General features: G+C 49.8%; 1 protein-coding gene and 1 long non-coding RNA gene across 4 annotated transcripts; one reads left to right on the forward strand and one right to left on the reverse strand.

The window, feature by feature from the left end:
* The first annotated feature begins 358 nt into the window (after window positions 1-358).
* Window positions 359-1,446, forward strand: LOC127339800 (transcription factor JUNGBRUNNEN 1-like). Its single transcript, XM_051365612.1, has 2 exons — window positions 359-893; window positions 1,262-1,446. Exons 1-2 carry the CDS (start codon window positions 359-361, stop codon window positions 1,444-1,446), a joined length of 720 nt encoding a protein of 239 aa, XP_051221572.1.
* A 459-nt stretch (window positions 1,447-1,905) lies between these two features.
* On the reverse strand, window positions 1,906-21,460 carry LOC127343322 (uncharacterized). Of its 3 annotated transcripts, none has more exons than XR_007877172.1 (4): window positions 21,325-21,460; window positions 9,457-9,538; window positions 5,018-5,109; window positions 1,906-4,945 (listed from the first exon to the last, which is right to left on the reverse strand). It is a non-coding gene; the product is annotated as an uncharacterized lncRNA (long non-coding RNA). The 3 variants fall into 3 exon arrangements; XR_007877170.2 differs by having other exon boundaries at window positions 9,457-9,824; XR_007877171.1 differs by lacking the exon at window positions 9,457-9,538.
* Window positions 21,461-22,941: the final 1,481 nt, after the last annotated feature.

Below are 22,941 nucleotides of genomic sequence, written 5' to 3' on the forward strand. Positions count from 1 at the left end.
TTCCAATTATGTTTCCGTTTCTGACAACGATTCAGATTCTGAGAGATCAGCAGCACGCGCCAGCTACACTGTCAGCTTCACTGGACACGTACGTGACCGAACCGGAAACTCATTTTTTTTTAGATCCCGAGCCGGTAACTCTACGTCTCTACTGCCAAGCTTGGAAGCTGCAGGTTTCCAGAGCTGGAAGTAAGCTCTCGGACTCCGATGCGAACTCTCGCTCGGCAGCAACGGGAGCCCGGCCGGCAGCCGAGATATAAGGAGCACACGGGAGATTGGCTCTCCATAATCACGGTCCCGTACCTAATCGTCGTCGAAATCGAATCCATGCCAGTGGTCGTCGGGTCCCGCTCCCGCCATGGTCGACGAACACCCGATGGTCTTAGCATCTCGTCATCCTTCCGATTTGGAGCTCTTCAAAAAGTACCTCATCCCATGGATAATGGGCAACAGCGCCAAGCCGGAATTCATCCATCAGTTCGACGTCTACACCGCGGATCCGACGGAGCTCACAAAAAAGTTTCTTCCCACGCTCGTCGACGATGGCGAGCAGGCGTGGTACTTCTTCTCGCCGGTGAGGGCGAAAGGCCGCCGCGGCCCGCGCAAGGCGCGAACGGCCGGGGAGGGGTGCTGGCACTCGGAGGCAGGCTCCAAGCCAGTGAAAGACGATCTCGGCGACACCATCGGACGCCGTCAGTTTTTCTCATTCGTCTATAAGACCGACGACGGTCGATCACGAATCCGGACTGGGTGGCTGATGGTGGAGCTCGGGCTTCACCATGAAAAGGATGCCAATAGGCCGTTGGAGGAGATGGTCTTGTGCAAGATTTACTTCACACCACGCACGCCGTCTGGACAGGGTGTCACGATACCAGCCGTGGTTGCGGACGGAGGTAAAAGGAAGAACGTCGATGACGAGAGTCCCGAAGAAGCACGTCCGGTTAAACAGTGCCGCCATGGTCTGCCTGAAGCGACTGCATCGAACAATGGCGTAACCCGCGGTGTCATCAACGAAGCACCTCCCGTTATACAGTGTTGCCATGGTCTCCCTGATGCGACGGCATCGAACAATGTTGTAACCCGCGGTGTCGCGAAGGAAGCACCTCCCGTCATACAGTGTTGCCATGGTCTGCCTGAAGCAACGGCATCGAACAATGATGCCGCCAAGGAAGTACCTCCCGTTATACAGTGTGGGCATAGTCTACCTAAAGAACCTGCTGCATCGACAAATGTCGTAACCATTATTGACCTGGAGGAACAGGAGACTTCAGGGGCGCCGGACTCGCCTTCACCTCCAACTTCATTGGAGTCACCGCCATCTTCAGCTTCCTCCATGTCGCCGCCTTCTCCTACATCATCAACGTCGCCCCCAACTCTTTCACCATTGCTGATGCCGCGTGCGCCACTGGAGAAGCTATCTTCTTCGTCAATCCCGGCCGAAGATGAGCCTCTCACAGTTCCGGCTGATAGCAGCAGGAGGAGTAGTACACTCGCTACGGAACAACCTTATTTCATACTTCCTTCCGCAGATTACAGTAGGCAAGAAGTGTATGTAATATGTCGGGGTAACTGTAGTTTTACTCATAAAATTAGTAGAGGTGATTGTCGTGTCACGTACACAATTTGTAAGGGCGATTGCCACTTGTTCTGACATGTGGCGTGGCTAGCTGACTTTCGGGTTTTTTGCTTCTAGGATTTTACGTCTAGGTTTTTGTCAGATCTTCAGTCACTTGTTGTAAATATCAGATGACCCGTTGCGTCGAGGCGCAAAGGCAAAGGTGAGATAAAAATATTGCCACCATCATAAGTATATTACACAACATAAGTGATGCAATTTGTATGTGCATTCTACGAAAATTCGGCGAAGGTCCAATAACATTGTACAAACTCAGCAGACGCAAGTCAGATTCAAAATTGAATTTATTGCATGAAAACTCATATTTACAACACAAATTACTACCATACGGTCTCATTATGTACAAACTCAGGAGGCAGTAGCCAACATGATAAATTACCCTAGGTTGTCTGGGGCAACAGAGGTTCTCTAATTGACTGAAAATAGCTTCCCATCTATGCACATTCGTTAACCAGTGCAAGCGGCCATGCAGCCCATGCTCCAGTAGCAATCCTCACTATCTTTACGTACGGTCGTAGACAATGTCCATCGCAAAAATGGATAAAAACATATAAATGGGAAGGCGAATGTGAAGCATCATAATAGCATGGTTCTAAGCGTCGCAGCTAGTGTGGAGGTGTTTCTTTCATTGCACATCATCTCATGAAACTGAGAGTAGATGGAACACCGGTCAGTTTAATGGAACCTCATACAATACCTATGTGTTTGCACAGTACATATCCATAATAGTGTAATCTTGCTCCAATTCACGGTTCAACAAAAATATCACAATTGGTATGCCTTCGCACGAAAAAGGAAATAGAAGCATGAATTAGAAATAACGTATCACCGTTAAGGAGCTTAGATAACACCATTGAACTGCCAAAGAGGAAAACCAACCTTTCGATAGAATAGAAGGGTTCAAACAAAGACTTTGCTCTACCCTAAGATACATATAAAGAACAAATACCAGATCATGATTTAAAAAAATGCCATGATGCTTTGCCTATGGAGGTTCCGACTAATAGGACCGATCAAGCAATGCACGCCATGACTGTTAGTTCAGGACCTGAAACTCGACACTTTCAGAGAGAGACATACACTGAAGATTTTGTTGCCGTGTAAAACCTTACGGGTTTTCTGTTGTTCTTCTCCTTTTATTCTCAGTTCAGTTACAACCGAACCCAGCTAAAAACTTGGAGCTGGACCGAGTCCTACTGGCTGCGCCATCCCACAGCCGCTCGGCCACAACGTCCACTACGCGCAGCCATGATCATACACAACATGCCATCCCACGCTGTGATCGAGGCTGCCTACAACTACGGCATGAAATGATAAATGACTAGGTCGTCAGTGTACACGCACACTGAACCAAACCCTTATTCAGCTAACTGAAAGAAGATTGTAACTAGCTACTGACACACAAGATTGGAAACATAACAATGACCAAATAGCAAACCAGATTAGGAGTATACACAGCATGATGAGTACCTTGGGTAACGAACACTAAAATAGCAAGCAGGTCAAGCAACAGACAACAAAACTGCTATAGGACCTTACACGCATTAGAACCTAACACACAATATGTTCTTATATGTTCGGTAGAATGAGGGGTATGAGCACCTACGCATAAAACTGTTAGAATCAAAAGGTTACGACATCATGTTGAATTGTGTAGTTGTTGCTATGATATCATGTAGACATTATGACAACATGTACGCACCATAATAAATATTTTCAAAACTCAAAATTAATTCTCCAACTATGTATGTGTAATCCGTACAGGATATAAAGCTCGATAATACATAAATGCCACATCAGATGTTTTTATTTTGCTTTACCGCGTAATTAATGTGTATCTTCAAATTGGAAAAACTGAACATAGCTCAGATTGCCCCAAATTGCAAAAACTTTTCACTGAGAAACAATGAATCTCTATAAGCTGTAGTAGTCCCTCCATCCCAAATATAAGGCATGTAAGTTTATTCAAAAGCCAACATCTTATAAGTTTGACCAAGTTTATAACAAAAAGTATGAACATCTAGAATACTAAACCGAAATCAATAGATTCACCAAAGTATATTATCTCAATGTCTATTTAATATTGTGAATGTTTATATTTTTCGGTAAATATTTGGTCGAACTTAGTAGGGTTTGACTTTTGACTAATCTTATGTGCCTTATATTTTGGAACGGATGGAGTAGTGTTTAAGAGCATCAGAGTGAGTCTGCCAAGAACATAGTATCGTATTTACGAAATAACCTCTAAAAATGATGAAGGGAATTGAACCAAGGATCTAAAAAACGAATTTCTATTAGTAGCAACATTTAAAAAAAAAAACTGTTCTAAGCAACCAAAAAAAAAAGTGAGTCCCTAATTTATTAAATCAAATCAGACACTTTTGAAAAAAGGATGCAAACACAGACATATGCATGGTGCTTGGCTCGGCAAAAACCTCCAAATAAATGTGCAAAATCAAATAAAGAGATCACGCCCAAAGATCGTCACTTAAATCCTGATAAATAAATCCCCAAACACAAAGTTCCTTCTACCTAGCCTCTAATTTATAGTCCTAGTTTATTTGCAATCAGACAAAGGGACTCAATCTGGAAGCTCTTCCTGCATGAATGCTTTGAAGTTCAAAATGAATATTTTAGCAAGAGCTTACATAAGTATGTTCAAGTATACTTGAAAAAATAGTGACTAAAAAATTGAATACTCCGCAACATAAGGTGTACGGACTGCAGGCCGCAGACCATTTTCTACTGCAATGTAGCTTCAATGATTGACAGCTAGAAGGTGCAAACCTTGTAATAAACTTTAATATCATAAAAGTATTAGATGAGATGTTAAGTGTTAAGATATGATGGGCTAATGATTATAGAAATAGCCATCGATCATTATCTTAATCCAGTCACTGCAAGGCACAATCTCAGGGGAATTAAAAAAAAGGTCCATAACTTTCTGCGCTCTACGCTCTGCAAGATATCAAGTTATGAACTGACGACTTGACAAGTTACCTAGTATGTCAATTCACCAACCTGGCAAGCTGATAACTTGCCTAAAGTGTTCTAGTTAGTATGGATATATCCAACGTTTTGCTCATTTGATGCAGTTTATCATGGAAACCCATTGAAATACTTGGCCGCAGATACAACCAGTTTCATATGCTCAAATACACTAACCAAACTTAAGATTCAAGAATTTTTTATTTCAATGAGTGAAGTGTGCAAATAAAATCACATACCTGAGGATTGACGTCTGCATTTGAATTAACAAGAACCTCGACGACATTTTGACAGCCAGCACAACGGAGTTCTCTTCACTGTCTGAAATCAAACTATGTCCAACTAAGCCATGCTACATAAAGGAGATAAAATTGATGTTTTACAAACACAAACCTCTTATGTTGAATTTTACACCAAAAGCCAGATGCTTCTTCATGTCATCAATTCCTCCTTGTCTCGCTGAAACATGGATGCCAGCAAGTTCTCTGCAAGTACAAATGAGTTCATTATAGCTACAGAAATAGTTCAGGTAAAGTACTAAATTGGTGCGGGTCTGCGACGTGGGATGCTACCCCATGGAGGGCATGGTGCGTGTCGGACATCACGGTGGCGAGGCTTCCCCGGCGACGCAGCGGCGCGGCTGGCGGCAGCTCGGTGGTGATCCAGTGGCACTGATCTGCTGCGGAGGCGCACCATCCGTCGTGATCTCAACACTGCCCTTAAGCTGCCGTCGGGTGATCGTGGCGTCGGGTGATCATGGCGTGGCGCTAAGCGGCGGTCCGGGGTGACCATGCAGCATGGCGGCGCGAGGCTCGCGGCTGCCTGGGCAACGGTTGCTGCGCCCGTGGCTGCCTTGTGGCTGGCCCCATCTCCTCCATCACGGTGTTGCATGTCACCTGCAACACCTGGCAGGCGTGGCAGCCAGGGTTGCCTCGATCTACCGGCCTTTTCCCGTGGGTCAGGCGGCCGGATGGCCGGTTGAGTGGGGCTCGTCCTGAATAAAAGGTGGCGATCCTAGGATTCCTCTTCGACAAGACGAAGATCTTCCTGATGATGCCTCTCATTGATCCTGGCCGGAGTGTCGTGTTCCACAAGGCTCCACCGGCGAGCTCCCATTGGCGCGTTATGCCGAGAGTTTGCTGGATAGGGTGGGATTCGGTCGTGCGGACCCATGTTTTTTTCCCCGACCGTTTGGTTCAGGAGGGAGCAGCGCGAACCTCTGCTATCTGTTGCCTTCATGGGACATGTTTAGTTCTATGGAAGACGAGATTGGAGGACAAGTAATGGTGATTTGAGGCGACACCACATGTGAAGCTCAAAGTCTTACCTTTTAGGGTGAAAATCCAAGGCACGGTCTTAATTGGTCATGCCTAGCAATGCCTCGTTGAAGTCATTTTTTTGAGAGCACGTTTAGCATTTCACTTGACTAGCAATACCATCAAAATTGATATGCAATCAATTGAATGTACATTTTTTTTAACGGGAAAGAGGAGTCTCAAAGGACCCCGAGTGCTTCTTTTCTATCATCGTCGGTGGGTTACATTTTACATAAAGGACCCTGAGAAAAATAAGAAAATAGACAACGGTCCTGGAAAGTTACACCGAGGACCCTAGAAAAAAAATAGGAAAAGCAATCAAGTCCTTGGACAGCACATACCACAAGGTTGTGGAGGAACAGCTCCACCATGTTGCTACAATATGGACAACATAAATGTTGAAGGAACCGCTTCAACGTGCTGCGCTAGATATCGCTCTACGGGTGTAAGCTAGATATCTCTAGGGGCGGGGCTATCAAGAGTTTAATCTAAAACTCTCAAGACACAGGATCTAGTCCAAGATCTAAGACAGAACACAGGGTTCTATTTATTTGATAGATAGGGGTACATAGTCCAATTACATAGGTAGAGGTTGGACTATTTATAGGCTGCATGAGCCTTCGCTACTTAGCTCGACTTACAACTAGAGTGTTCTAGAGAACACTACATAAGCTAGGGAAAGAACTACAAATATTCTAGTTACAACTTACACTAGAATACTCTGGAAACCACTACAACACATATAACTAGAGGACCATATTACCTAGAACATAGTAGAAGTGTGTAGAAGCTAGTACTAGATATTAGTTCGGTTTTATTACTTTATTTTATTTTCACTTTTGTCCCTCATCATCCTCCTCGGGTTGTTTAGAACTCGACCTGAGTTACCTTCGTAGAGTGCTTGTTCTGTATGATAAAGAGTCAAGTCTACATATTGAATGTGTTGGAGATTCCCATCTCAGTTGGAAGATCTATCACATACGCATTATCATTTATCTTTCTTAGAATAGAGAAGGGTCCATATTTCCGCCGTCTAAGTTTCCCTTTAATGTCTAAGGGCGGTCTTTCTTTCCGGAGGTATACCATCACCTTATCACCAACTTGGAATGATTTTAGCCTCCGTTTGTAGTCACTTTTCTCCTTCGCCTTGGAGTTATCACGATTTAGTTGGTTTGGTAGAATGATGATCTTCCGCGTGTTCCAAGTGAAAGAGTAAGAATTTTCCTTCCCTTTGCATGTTGTATCCACATCAAATTGCCAAGGTCTCGCAAGAAGAACATGGTTGGCATCCATATCGACAACATCACATAACACACTTGAGCGATAATACTTGCCCAAAGAGAGTGGCAGGATGCATTGTGTGGTGACCCTCATATTCACTCCTTTCTTTATCCATCCAATAGTGTAGGCGTTTAGATGATCATGTGTCTCAAGCTTTAAATGGTTCACCAAATTCTGAGAGATAATACTTTCACACCTGCAAATATCAATTCACTAATTTGCATACCTTGCCATTCACCGATCATTTGCTCTCGAATATTTCTTCCGTTGTGTGTTGTCGGGCTGTGGTGTTGAGCACACGAGGGGCTGAATCATGCATATCACCTCTTCTCCCTCCTCTTCACAAACATCTTGCCCTTCTACATCTTCAGATTCATATTCTTCGCCATCTTTGCTATCATGGATTGTTGTGTTGACAAATTTCTTCAATGAGAAATTGCTACATACATGTCCCTCTTCACCGCATTTGTAGCATTTCACCACTGGTCCTACCCTACTCTTGCATCTAGCTTGCTTTTGGACAAGTTGTTTTGCCTTAGGTTGAAGGATTTTCTCTTCAACCATATGGGAGTTAGATGAGCCTTCTGTATGAGGATATGGAGCCTTACTTGCGCTTCTTGTCTTCACCAACCTCTCAGCCTTTAAAGCTAGACCTTGTATTTGATCAAGGAACCAAATTTGCTGCATCATTAAATGATCCTGGATAACATCATTGAGACCATTGATGTATCTTGCAACTTGTTGATCTTCAGTTTCAGCAAGGTGGCACCTCACTTGCAACCTTAGGAACTCCTCAATGTATTCTGAAACGGTCCTATTTCCTTGAGCACAGTTCTGAAACTGAATAAATAGGATCTGGTCGTAATCTGTAGGCAAAAATCTCCCTCTCAAAAGGTTCCAAGATCTCACACGAGGTTCTCCTCGTAGTCTACGATCTTCTTGAAGGCAATACCATCACGCACCAACTCCTCCTTTTAGCTTTTATGTGACCAAAGGAACTCTACAGCCTTCAGGAATATTCATGACCTCAAAGAAAGTCCCCACTTCATACAACCAATCAAGGCACCCCTCAATATTAACATTTTCATTAAAAGTGGGGATCTGAGCTCTCACCTTGTATGTATCCCTCGCATATGTGGAGTTGTATACTCTCGGATATATATAGAGATCAGGTTCTTCAAGGCCCTCGTCATATTCGTCACCTTTAGAAGCTTCAGCATACATTGGCCTCCTTGAAGTACGCTGAACAACATGTGGATGAGGTGTTTTTTCTTCAAGATGACCTCCCATTCTTCGACGCCTATCATCTGCCTCCTCCGATGATTCTTCATTGGCAACATGAGGAACACCTTTTATTACCATCTCAACTAGTTGATCAAATCTGCGGTTAAGATCTTCACGGAGCGCTTGGATTTGTTGATCTACAACATCCACTCTTTTCCCCAATTCCTCCATAGCTTGGTGCAGCTCTCAATGAGGAGACCAACAGCTGGATCTGATCAGCAAGGCTTTGATACCACGTGAAGCAGCACAAGGTTGTGGAGGAACAGCTCCACCGTGTTGCTACAATGTGGACAAACAACGTGCTGCGCTAGATATCGCTCTAGGGACGTAAGCTAGATATCACTCTAGGGGCAGGGCTGTCAAGAGTTCAATCCAAAACTCTCAACACACAAGATCTAGTCCAAGATCTAAGACAGAACACAAGGTTCTATTTATTTGATAGGTAGGGGTACATAGTCCAATTACATGGTAGAGGTTGGACCTCTATTTATAGGTTGCATTAGCCTTCACTACTTAGCTCGACTTACAACTAGAGTGTTCTAGAGAACACAACATAAGCTAGGGAAAGAACTACAAATATTCTAGTTACAACTTACACTAGAATACTCTGGAAACCACTACAACGCATATAACTAGAGGACCATATTACCTAGAACATAGTAGAAGTGTGTAGAAGTTAGTACTAGATATTAGTTCGGTTTACTTTATTTTATTTTCACTTTTGTCCCTCATCAAATTGTTATCATGAAAACAGATCAAAACTAAACTACTACATGTTATACTCCTTCAAATTCCCCAGATGCGCAGGTTGTTTCCTTGGTCTTCAAATGGCCCACGGCTAAGTTAAAATGATAATTACTTGATATTGTTTGTTTAGGTTGCTCACCGCATAGTCCATGTGGTTAAAATGATAATTACTAATTCTAGGAGAAGTGAATAGAGAATACTTACATTCATTCTATTTGTTACGGTATAATTTCGCTTCGAAAAGACTTGACCCGTCCAGTTTACCACTTGACCACATAAACCAACGCTGAAAAAACAAAACATTTGTCAAGGATCAATGAACCAACATGCACATTTATTTAGACCTCTTTAGTCCTTTAGCTTTGGACCAGTGACGTGCCAGCCAACAACAAGCTCGTTTGCTGCATCCCAAGAAACGTCATCAGTACAACAGAAACAGCTGCACAGGCAGCATATGTGAGAATTCTTAAACAGCATATCGTTGATCCTCTTTAATATGGAGAACATACACTCATGGTAATTATGGACATGGAACCAGATCCTCGGATCCTTGTTATCCTCCTCAAATGGCACTGCAGAATCAATCGCCATCACAAGTTACAAATTCAGTAAACTACCACCATGTCAGCTTTACAGATCTAATTATGCAAGGGTTACATCAATTAACACCGAAAGAGCTAACTCCATCCATAGTAAATACTCGCAGTACACAGCCTTCTACTGATAACCAATATCAAGGAGTGATGCCATAATATGTACAATATCGGTATCTTTGGTTTAGATTACTCTATGGTATGATCAGATTTTGCTTACTACATTTTCTTGTCCTACTTTTCATCAGATGTTGATGCTTGCATGGTCAATATTTCGAACTCCGTATGAACCTTTCTTCCGAGATTACAAGAACTGACCCCAGTTGAACATTTGCCCACTTAACTATATCTGAACAATCAGCTTTGATGATAAATAGATCAATGAACTCTCACAGGTAAATCAACACTGCTTAATTCTAGACACTGCTAAGTTGCATGTTCAATAGCATCTGGTTGAGAAACATAAATATGAAGAGGACAAGAAAATAATGATTCCAGGTGTAGCAGGAAAACAGGATATAGTCTCTCGCACCACATGTTCAGGAATCAAGAATAGACATAAGCTCAAGTCGGAGGCTGGCATTGCCATGAGAGCCTGTCATAAAAAAAAAAGGTAAGCTAAGCATAGATATAGCTGATCTTCTTCAATCTGTTCTAAACAAAGCAATGGGACAAGGTCTGATCTCTAGGCATATTCCTTGTCCAGCATGTCCTGACTTTCCTGTCATCCAATATGCTGATGATACTCTTGTGATCACGAGGCCAGATGCAAACCTGCTAATTTGTCTTAAAGCTCTGCTCCATACATTTGCTGTACCAGTCTAAAAGTTAATTATATAAAATCAAATATGATCCCTATTAATATGGATGATGAAAGATTGGGCCACTTCACTGCCACAATGAACTGCCAAAAGGGTAATTTTCCTTTCACCTATCTTGGACTGCCTTTGGGAATTACCAAGCCTACCCTTAAATACTTCCTTCCAATGGTTCAAAGAGTACAAAAAAGACTTTGTGGTATTACTGAATTTCTCAATTATGGTGGTAAATTGCAACTTGTCAAGTCAGTTCTAGCATCACTTCCCATTTTCTTCATGTGTTGTTTGGATGTCCATGTTACCATTAAAAATCAAGTACATGAGACATTGTCTGTGGAGAAAGAAAAACAATGATGTGCAAGCTCATGGTAGTGCCTTGGTGGCCTGGAACAAAATTTGTAAACCTAAGAAGCAAGGTGGATTGGGTGTTCTAAATTTGGAGGTTCAGAGCGAAGCATTGCTGCTGAAAATTTTGGATAAGTTCTACAATAATAATGTAGATGTTCCTTGGGTTCAGTTAGTAAAGGTCAAATATTACAATAATGGTACACTTCCTGGCATGAGCCCTCATGGTTCTTTCTGGTGGAGAGCTCATCTTAAGCTCTTGGGTGCATACAAGGCAATGACAAGGTGCAATCTTGGCAATGGGAAAACTGCTTATTTTTGGACTGATCTCTGAGAAGAAGAATGTCTATCTCATCAGCTTCCTCACTTGGTGACATTTGCTAAAGGACTGACCAAACTGTGGAGGAAGTTATTCAAACTGAATATTTGCAGGATCTTTTTCATTTACCTTTATCACAGCAGGCTTTCCAGGAATTCGAAAAACTTGAACAAATATGTGACAGTGCTTTAATCAAGGTCCAAAATGGGAATCAAGACGGATGGAGTTATATATGGGGTGATAATTATTGGACATCAGCCAGCTCCCCTCCCCAGATGTTCTCCTGGCTTTGGAAATCTTCATGTCAGGCAAAACATAAATTCTTTTTCTAGATCTTGATGCATGCATAGTTGTCAGAATCATGATTCTATTATACGATTATACGACTTCACGATCCAAATTGACTGGAACGATTGTATGATTCTACTATGTAGAATCTAAGATTTTACTATTCTAAAAATTAAGATCCTACGGTTTACGATCCTAAGATAGAGCTTCCGATCCGATTCAGAATCACGATTCTTACAACCTTGGATGCATGATAGATTGGACACAAGGAATTTATTGGGGAGAAAGAACTTTCATTTGCCCACATTTTGTTGTGCCACGCTACAGTATAATAAGGAAGAAACTCTTGTTCACCTATTTTGGTCTTGTCCTTTTGCTCAACAATGTTGTGATTACATCTGCCCTCGAAGAAGAAAGAACTTATCTGTGCTAGAATCTTTCTATGATATTACAGACAAACTGAAGCTGCCCTTCTCAATGGAAATTATAATTCTAACAGCTTGAAGTATTTGGATAATCAGAAATAACAAGATCTTCAAAAACCAGAGACCCACTTTTCAAAGCTGGAAGATAATATATAAAGAGGAACTACGATTGGTGACCCATAGAATGAAAAAGAAACATGCAGAGAGCTTCAAGGAATGGCTACGGTCACAAGTATAGGATGTTTGTAGAAGCCGTGCCATTTTGTACTTTTAGATCTTTGCATTACAACTGTGTAATCTTCTTATTATATAATCAGTAAAAAATTACAGTGGGATTTTCCTCAATAATAGATATAGCTGAGCCGTCAGGGGGACCTACTCCACAAGGTCGATCTACCTCAGCCTGTCGCAAGGGGCGGTGGCCATGCACTTCAAGGAAGTTTGGCGCACCAAGGTGGCGCCCAAGATCAAAGTCTTTTTGTGGCAACTTATTAGGAACCATCTACCAACCTCGGAACAGGTGGCTAGACGACGTGGTCCTGCCACAGGTTTTTGCGCGATGTGCGGGGAACACGAGGACTGTAATCATATCTTCTTCGCATGTCCCATGGCGCGTTTTGCATGGGCCGGAGTTAGGGAACTTCTGCAATGCGACTTGAACCCAACAAGAGCTGGGGACTTCATCACCCTGGCCAACAATGTTTCGGGCCCCCTCCGTAGATTAGTTTGGTTTAACTTTGCAGCTATGCTGGACGCTCTGGATCACCCGTAACAAACTAACTATTGAGGGCAAGATGATTGGTAGAGGAATAGGGAATCCGGTTGATGTTTTCTACCAAATGTCTATATATATGCAGTGGGAGGGTGACAGAATGTCGGGGGGATGACCCCCGGTATGGCAAAGTCCTAGAGTTTACGAGCGCGCAGCACTTCGCGGATCAAGAAAACATGCCACGGGTCAAAAGATATGAAGCAAAGAAGAAAATAAAAGGAGAACCTTGCACTGGGCCGGCTTCCGGCTCAGGCGGCCCATCCGGCTTCGTCCGGTCCGGCTCCCCCCTGTGCAGCTGGGCCACCTCTTGTTTTGGCCGTTCTTGGCCCGTCCGGCTCCCGGCTTCCCTGGGCTGCATCCGGCTGGGCTGATCCCGGGCCAGCTTCCGACTGGCGGGCCCTTGGCCGGCTCCTCCCTCCATCGCCCGACTGGGCCAGCGCGTTCCCTGGGCCGGAAGACGCCCCAGCGCTGGCCGGCTCGCTCGAGCGTGGCAGCTACCGGCTGCTGCAGCTCCTCACGTCCTTCGCTCGATCGTTCCAGGAGCATGCATGGCCGGCTCCCATGCATTCACCTGGCCGGCTCAATCATGCATGCAACAACCTCCTCCACGTGAAGACCAAGTAAATGGCCGGCTGACCAAGGCCATGCACGAGCCAGCTTCACCTATCCAACGATGGATCAAGTACGAGGCCCAACATTGTATTCCCTGGCTGGAGACAGCGATCGTACGAGAAGACAAGGCAACGTGCTACGTACAGGCTATCGATAGGCTCATGTAGAGCAATAGTGCTCCTGACTGTACACTGTAGCCTACAGTTGATGGGACCCCAGTAGTCATATCATGTACAGTGCATGCGGGCCACCACTTGTCCCCTGGGTGCCAGCCTTTATAAGGCACACCAGGGAGAGCCCTTCAGGCTAATGGCCAACAGGGCCATCGCTGCCTCCCTCTCTCAGCTCACATACGAGCAGCCGGCCAGGCTCTCTCCAAGCCGGCCAAGCTTCCTCTTAGCTCACAGTAGCTTCTTCCTCCTCAGGACAAATAGCTCAAGGAGCAACTATGTAACACCATATATTGTCATATACATCAGACATGCAGGAGTAGGGGTTTTACCTCCACCGTGAGGGCCCTGAACCTGGGTACATCACCGCGTGTTGTGTACCAATCCCGCATCCGGATACCGTCGACGCCCACACAGGAACCACCTCTCTTTAGCTACCCCGTAGCATATGCCGTGACGATACCACGACATTTGGCGCCCACCGTGGGGCCTGCAGTGGCGCCGACCGGAGTTCGTCTGGACGGGACCCTTCCTCACCATCGTCACCGCCGCGGCCTTCATCGCCGCCGGCTTCGTCGCCCTCTCTGGGCTCGGCTTCACAGCCATCGCCGCCGCCGGGAGTATCGCCGCCGCGGGCGGTCTTCGCTTCGCCTCCGCCGCGGTCTTCGCCGCCGCGGGCACCGCCGCCCTCTCCGATTGCGGCCCCGTCATCTTCACCGCCGTCGCGGCCCCTCTCCGCCGTGGACCTCGCCGCCGCGAGCCACCTCACCGTCATAGCCGTCGTCATGCCCGCGCCCGCGCTACTTGACCAGCAGCTCCACCAAGTCTCGCGCGCGGCGCCTGCGAGCAAAGCAGCTCACCGCACCAGCCTGCCACGTGCATCTGCGAGCAGCAGCAGCCAACAGCGCCTTCATCCACCTGCGCATGCGACCGCATCAGCGCCCAGGCGCAGGTCATCCGTGCGAACAGCAACGGCAAGCACAACCCGCGCCGGCAATAGTGCGGCAGCAAGCGCCCCTGCTTCTCGCCGTCCCGCGCAGCGTCCCCCGTCGACCCGCGCGTGCGGCGAGCGCGTCGAGCAGCGACGCCGCGACGCTCCTGGGCGGCCAGGACCTCCACCGTCCACCTCGCCGGTTTCGCCCACGTCATCTTCCTCGTCGGCGTGCCCGGCGCGTCCGCAAACCGAGCGGCAGCATCTGCGCATGCGCTCAGCAGAAACTACCAAGTGTTCAAGCTCGTAAGCAGCAAGGCAACAGCGGCGCGCGTGCGCGCATACGCGTTTAACAGCAGCGCCATGGGCAATCAGCATGCGCGCGCATCAGCTCATACAGCACCAACAGGCTACGAAGCAGCAAAATTGCTAGCGGCCAAGTGCATGCGCGCGTTGGCAAATCGGATGCACCAACAGCTAGCTGCGGCAGCAAGCTCCGGCCGCGTCCGCGCTGGTGCGCACCTGCCGGCTTCGCCTCCAACCGCGTTAAGCTCCGGCTGCTCGTACCACCGCGGCGCTGTCCGGCTCGCCGACTCCGTCGCCTCCGGGTTCAACCTCCACAGCAGCATACGAGCCACTAGTAGCACACATGCACACATGTGGCCAAAAGCAGCAGCTCCACGCGGTCACACTCGCCTGCATGCAGTGCAGCAGCTAACAACTTCCACGAGACAGCACCCATCATCACGCGTGCGGCAGCAGCGACCGGACGCGCCTCCAGCCGCGACTGGCCCCTCCGGGTGACCACGCCCAGCTCCACCTCCTCGCCGCCGGCCGAGCACCAGCTCCAGCGCCCTGGTCCGCGCGTCCGACCGCGCCGCCAGGCCCGCTGCTCCTCCATGCAGCAGCAACCACCTAGCTGCTGCAGGCATCGCGCCCTGCGGCGGCGTTCGCCGCCCGCCCCCTCAAAGAAGCTACAGCGCAAGGCGGCGACAGCCCAGCGCGCGTACGGTGGCTCCATCCACGCCCCCCAGCGAGCTCAACTCCGCCGCCACCACGGCTGCGCGTCGCGTCCGGCTTCATCACCCGCGCACCAGCTGCAACCATGCGTCCGCCGCCGGCTTCGCCCGATGCTCCCGTGCCTCGCTGCGCGCACGTTCGCGTCGCCTTGCCTCTGCAACTCCGGCTGCTGCGCATCTGCGCCCACCACGGCCAACACCGGCTGCTCCACGAAGCGCCCCAGTCCGGCTCGCCAAAATCCGGCTTCGGCACTGCCGGCGGCGCCTCTACGCTTCCCCCTCGTCCGACTTCCGCTTGCGCCACCGTCGTCCCTGTCGGCCTCACCACCACCGGCTTCGCCCGATGCTCCCGCTCAACCGCTTCTCCCTGCGAGCCAGCACCATGCCGGTCGCTGCCGCGCCCGCGCCCTTCTGCTGGCAGGCCGGCCCCGCCACACGCGCTCCAACCTCCACTCGCGCGCCGCGTTGCGCCGCCCATGGCGCGCCATGCCGGCCCGCGCCGCTCCCGCTCCCCTCGAGCTACTCACACGAAGAAGAAAAGGAAGGGAAGTGGAGAGCGCGGTGCGGCCGGGTGGAAAAGTCAAGAGGAAAAAGGAAAACAAATAAAAGAAGAAGAGGTGGGGTCGGCTGGAGGGGTGCATGTCGGCTGAAGCTGAGAAAAAGAATAAATAAATAAAAAAAATCCCAAGCTGGCTGATGTCCCTGCCGCTTGATGGAGTGTGACGGCTGAAAAAAGATACAAGATAAAAAATAACAAATAAAAGTTGCCGGATGAAAATAGAAAGAAAAGTGGCCGGCTCAAGCAAGCTGCCGGCTGAGAAAAAAAAAAGATGATCCGGCTGAAAAAAAAAAAAAAAAGAGAAATAAGCCGCCGGCTAAAAAAAAAAAAAAAAAAAAATGGTCCGGCCGGCTAAAAAAAGAAAATGTCCGGCTGAAACATGCCGCCGACGGAATCCGCTCGATGTTCGATCGATCGAGCCGGCTGCGCTAGTGCCGGCTGGGCGGGTTGTCCTTAACCCGGCTGGGGCTGGGTTTCGTTTGGTTGATCGCTCGACTCCGCTCGTACCGGTTCTGCCTGTCCAGGCCGGCTGGGATTGGGATGAGTGGAGCCTGCACCGACTGAACCAGCCCGAGCGCGTTTGGTCGCCCGTCCGGCTGAACCTGAGTAGCCGGAATCTACATCGACTCGTACATCTGCAGCGCGTTTGGTAGCTTTGCCGGCTGGAGTCAAGCCGGCTGAGGCCATCAGCCATTGACACTTCCCCCCGCGCGCGGATCGGCCACCCCGAGAGACACTCGGGGGCTGTCCCCTCTCACACCGGCTGCGCCTCCGCACCTCTTCCGGCCGCGCCTTCACCGCCACCGGCCGCGCTTTCGCCCTCTTCCGGCCGCGCTTGCACCGACTCGCCTGCCGGCTGCGCCCCTCAGCGCCACCCGCAGCGCGTTTGATGGCTTGGCCGGCCGGAGCCAAGCCGGCTGAGGCCACCAGCCACTCCCTCGCCTCTACGGCTTCCACAACTCGTCGTCACTATCGAGATCAACCCTACAGCGAAAACAAAATGCAAGTATCGTTGAGTAACTCTCCGCACCGCTGCTCAGCCGGGTAACCCGAGTTACACTCGGGGGCTACCCCCTCTTCCGCCGCACTTCGCTGCTTAACCCCGGACCGACTCAACTCGTCCCGGGGGCTCGCCGGTTGGTCCAAAATGCTCTATCCCACAGACGGCTTAGTAGTGTGTACGGTACCAAAGGCCCACTCTTCGACTCAGCTGTTGTCCGCAACCCGGCTTCATGGCTAGCAAGAGCAAAAGCTGGAGGTCGCCTCACATGAACAACGTCCAAAGAGAGATCACCTTGGGCATCCCGGCCTTCGCCGATGTAGCTCGAATGAGTCCGCCCCTCAAAGTCTAAGTACTGTGCGCTCCACTTTGCGGCCCACTCTTGACCTAGCTACAGACCGCAACCCGGCTGTATGGCTGGCAAGAGAAAAAGCCAAAGAGCGGGGGGGACATGAAAATGACTCCAGGGGGCTCGGACGAAACCGAGCCAACATCCCTCTACATAAAGCTAGCACTGCTAAGGCTGCACATATTATATGTATTTACTGACTAACTTTGTCTTTTATATGACTATCTCCGATGGACTTCATCGAGTTGGTGGACCCCAAGGTCCACCTTCCGGGTGCTCTTCAGCACGAGCCGGCGGACACCAAGTCCACCTTGCCAGCGGCCCAGAGCCTTCGAGCTGGCGGTCCTCAGCGACCACTTCCGGGTGCTCTTCAGCACGAGCCGGCGGACACCGAGTCCACCTTGCCAGCGGCCCAGAGCCTTCGAGCTGGCGGTCCTCAGCGACCACTTCCGGGTGCTCTTCAGCACGAGCCGGCGGACACCGAGTCCACCTTGCCAGCGGCCCAGAGCCTTCGAGCTGGCGGTCATCAGCGACCACTTCCGGGTGCTCTTCAGCATGAGCCGACGGACACCGCGTCCACCTTGCCAGCGGCCCAGAGCCTTCGAGCTGGCGGTCCTCAGCGACCACTTCCGGGTGCTCTTCAGCACGAGCCGGCGGACACCACGTCCACCTTGCCAGCGGCCCAGAGCCTTCGAGCTGGCGGTCCTCAGCGACCACTTCCGGGTGCTCTTCAGCACGAGCCGGCGGACACCGAGTCCTTCGCCGCTTCGTCCGGCTGCGCCTTCGCCGTCTGGCTGCGCCTTCGCACCTTGTCCGGCTGCGACCTCGCCACCTTGTCCGGCTGCGACTTCGTCGCCTCGTCCGGCTGCGCCTTGTCCGGCTGCGACCTCGCCGCCTCGTCCGGCTGCGCCTTCGTCGCCTCGCCCGGCCGCGCCTTCGCCGCCTCGTCCGGCTGCGACTTCGTCGCCTCGTCTGGCTGCGCTTTGTCCGGCTGCGACCTCGTCGCCTCGCCGGCGCCGCGCTTTCGCGCTCGTCCGGCCGCGCTGCCGCCTCGTCCGGCTGCGCCTCGTCCGGCCGCGCCTTTGTCCGGCTGCGCCTTCGTCGCCTCGTCGGCCGCGCCGCCGCTTCGCCCTCGCCGCGCCTTCGCCGCCTCGTCCGCCGCTGTTCGCCGCCTCGTCTGGCTGCGCCATCGCTGCCTCGTCCAGCTGCCTCGTCGGTTGCGCCTTGTCTGCTGCGACCTCGCCGCCTCGTCGGCTGCGCTGTCGTCGCCTCGCCGGCCGCGCCTTCGCCGCGCTCGTTCGGCTGCGACTTGTCGCCTCGTCGGCTGCGCCTTGTCCGGCTGCGACCTCGCCGCTTCGTCCGCGCTTTTCGCTTTCGTCGCCTCGCCGGCGCGCCTTCGCCGCCTCGTCCGGCCGCGCCTTTCGCCGCTTCGTTCGGCCGCGCCTTGTCCGCTGCGACCTCGCCGCCGCGCTTCGCCACCTCGTCTGGTTGCGCCTCGCATGGCCGCGCCTTTGTTCAAGGCTGCGCCTTCGTCGCCTCGTCGGCCGCGCCTTCGGCCGCTCGCCGGCCGCGCCGCCGCCGCCTCGTCCGGCCGCGCCGCCGCCGCCTCGTCCGGCTGCGCTCGTCTGCCGCGCCTTTGTCGGCTGCGCCTTCGTCGCCTCGTCCGCCGCGCTTTCGCCGCTTCGCCGCGCTTTTCGCCGCCTCGTCCGGCCGCGCCTTCGCCGCCTCGTCCAGCTGCGCCTCGTCCGGCTGCGCCTCGTCCGGCTGCGCCTTCGCCGCCTTGTACCGGTTGCGCCTTCGCCGCCATGTTCCGGCTGCGTCCCCGCCATCATCCGGCTGCGCCTCCGCCATGTCTTTGCGGCACCGTACCGCTTTCGGCAGCGCCACGCCATGGTCTACATCGACATCGCCATCATCATCTACATCATCAACATCGCGTTCGGGACCCTCCCCGCGACTCGACTGCAATTCGAGTCCCACGCAGGCTCGGGGGCTAATGTCGGGGGGATGACCCCCGGTATGGCAAAGTCCTAGAGTTTACGAGCGCGCAGCACTTCGCGGATCAAGAAAACATGCCACGGGTCAAAAGATATGAAGCAAAGAAGAAAATAAAAGGAGAACCTTGCACTGGGCCGGCTTCCGGCTCAGGCGGCCCATCCGGCTTCGTCCGGTCCGGCTCCCCCCTGTGCAGCTGGGCCACCTCTTGTTTTGGCCGTTCTTGGCCCGTCCGGCTCCCGGCTTCCCTGGGCTGCATCCGGCTGGGCTGATCCCGGGCCAGCTTCCGACTGGCGGGCCCTTGGCCGGCTCCTCCCTCCATCGCCCGACTGGGCCAGCGCGTTCCCTGGGCCGGAAGACGCCCCAGCGCTGGCCGGCTCGCTCGAGCGTGGCAGCTACCGGCTGCTGCAGCTCCTCACGTCCTTCGCTCGATCGTTCCAGGAGCATGCATGGCCGGCTCCCATGCATTCACCTGGCCGGCTCAATCATGCATGCAACAACCTCCTCCACGTGAAGACCAAGTAAATGGCCGGCTGACCAAGGCCATGCACGAGCCAGCTTCACCTATCCAACGATGGATCAAGTACGAGGCCCAACATTGTATTCCCTGGCTGGAGACAGCGATCGTACGAGAAGACAAGGCAACGTGCTACGTACAGGCTATCGATAGGCTCATGTAGAGCAATAGTGCTCCTGACTGTACACTGTAGCCTACAGTTGATGGGACCCCAGTAGTCATATCATGTACAGTGCATGCGGGCCACCACTTGTCCCCTGGGTGCCAGCCTTTATAAGGCACACCAGGGAGAGCCCTTCAGGCTAATGGCCAACAGGGCCATCGCTGCCTCCCTCTCTCAGCTCACATACGAGCAGCCGGCCAGGCTCTCTCCAAGCCGGCCAAGCTTCCTCTTAGCTCACAGTAGCTTCTTCCTCCTCAGGACAAATAGCTCAAGGAGCAACTATGTAACACCATATATTGTCATATACATCAGACATGCAGGAGTAGGGGTTTTACCTCCACCGTGAGGGCCCTGAACCTGGGTACATCACCGCGTGCTGTGTACCAATCCCGCATCCGGATACCGTCGACGCCCACACAGGAACCACCTCTCTTTAGCTACCCCGTAGCATATGCCGTGACGATACCACGACACAGAAGGACTGATCGTTGTTGGACAAGGCCATGGTGGCAGTGAGGAGACTACATGCGAGGACAAGAGCTTGAGTCGCTGATGCGGGACCCAATTCCCTATTCCTCTTTGTACCTTTCTAGGCCATGCTGACTCTTTGCGTTATCCGGGGAGGATTATGTTTGACTTGATGTTTTAGTTTGTATGCATGGCCATGTGTGTGCTGTTTGTGTGAGTGTTGTAACAAACTATGTGGTTTGGTGCCGTTCGAGGCTTTACATATAAAGCCGGGCCTGAGGCCTTATGTTTAAAAGCCATAATCCCGCTTAATATTTTACCTGCAAAAAATTCAACTGATCCATGAAATAGATTTCTGCAGTACATTTTGTGCTCAGTACAATGTGGCATGCATCTTCAGAATTAAGGTAGGACACCACTGAACTGCAATCGAACTAGGTAGAGCATTTCACAATACCAAATCTGCACTCACGTCTATACAATCATAACTGGTTACATACACACAAAAAATCTTGTAAAGTTGTATGCATACTAAGCCGTCAGTGAGCGAACTTGTAGTATATTTTGAACGAAGTCATTACATACTCCTCTTGGTTGATTAATCCATCTAGTCATGTTCTCGCGCCATAATCAGATGCAATACTTAGCTAATCATGCTCACGTGGTCATTCATCGAGCATCTTCGATGCACAAAGCTTTTGCAAGGAGATAAAGTCTCGCTAGTAATACCTGAGCTTGAGGATAGGTCGAAGAAGAGGCTGTCCACGGCAGCGATGTTCTGGATTTAGGCGTCGAAGCTCCGGTCAAGGGCGTCGTGGAGGTCGAGGATCGGGGCTATGTGTAGGCGTAGACGGCGGCCTTAGGGCCTCCTCGTTCTCGTCTGCGGAGAGGAGGCGAGCGTTGGGGTCCGCGAGGAGGGCAGCGAGGCGGCGGCGCCGGCTGGGATGTGGGGGCGAGGTGCCTGGCGGTACCGAAGGCGGCCGTGAGAAGAGGGGTGAGCGGGAGGCGGGAGCGCGGCGGAGGGGAGGAGAGGACCGGCTCGTGCCCTCGAGCCTCCGTGCCAGCCTGGACCCCGCTGTCGAACGTGGAATGATGAGATGGGCCGCCAGAAAGAGTGGTCTGGCAGGCTGGGGTGCCCAATGGGGGAGGGGGGGAATTCCTATATGCCGACCAGATCGATGCCTGCACCGCGCCGCACACCACTGCGCGCGGTGCGGGTGGGCCCGGTTAGGCGATTTTTACTGTTTTTTCTCCTTTTTCTTTTCCTTCCCTTTTCTGTTTTCTGTTTTTGTTTTTTCTTTTTTGTTTTCTGTTTTCTTTTTTGTTCTCTCGTCTTTTTTTCTGTTTAAAAATATTTTTTCGAAAATTATAAAATTTGAAAAATGTTCAAGTATGATAAAATTTGAACAAATTTTGAAATTTGAAACAATTTTTTAATCTTGAACGAATTTCGAAATTTAAACAAATTTAAATTTTGAATGATTTTTAAATTTGAAAGAATTCCAAAAATTGAACAAAATTTTCATCTTGAACGAATTTCTAAATTTTGGAAGAATTTTGAAATTTGAACAAATAAAAAAATTTGAATTTTAAAATTTGAACAAAATTTTAATTCTGAACAATTTTTGAGCTATGGACGATTTCCGAATTTCGAACGAATTTAAAATCGAACGCAAAAAGAAAAGAGAAATGAAAAAAACATTACTGAGCCGGTCCACAGGCTGGCGAGGGTGTGCGGTGGGTGCACCGCACCGAGCAGGTCGGTGTATATCACCCCCCCCCCCCCATTGGGGGACCCTTTGGGAATTTCTATATGCCGACCAGATCAGGAACTGCTATGCGCCGACCTGGTCGGCGCGTGCGGGGTGCCGCACACCCCCAGCGATCAGGTTGGGTAGTTTGGGCCACGGCCCATTAGCTCAAGTACGAATTTTTTCTTTTTTTCTTCTTCTCCTTTTTTCTGTTTTTTCTGTTATTAGTATTTTCTTTTTCAAAATCTAACATTTTTTAAGAAATTATTTTTCAAGCTTTTTTCAAAATATGAACATTTTTTAATTTAACAGTTTTAAAATTTGAACGATTTTATATTTGAATATTTTTCAAAAATTATATTTTTCAAAATTTGAACATTTTCAACGTTTGAACGATTTTTTAATTTGGATGGTTTTTAAATTTGAACAATTTTCATGTTTAAACGATTTTCAAATTTGAACAATTTTCAAATTTGAACGATTTTAAAATTTGAATGGTTTTTAAATTTAAACATTTTTCATGTTTGAACAATTTTCATGTTTGAACGATTTTTAATTTAAACGGTTTTTAAAATTGAACGGTTTTCAGATTTTG

Source organism: Lolium perenne, chromosome 3 (assembly GCF_019359855.2).
Source record: "Lolium perenne isolate Kyuss_39 chromosome 3, Kyuss_2.0, whole genome shotgun sequence".
NCBI classification, from domain to species: domain Eukaryota; kingdom Viridiplantae; phylum Streptophyta; class Magnoliopsida; order Poales; family Poaceae; genus Lolium; species Lolium perenne.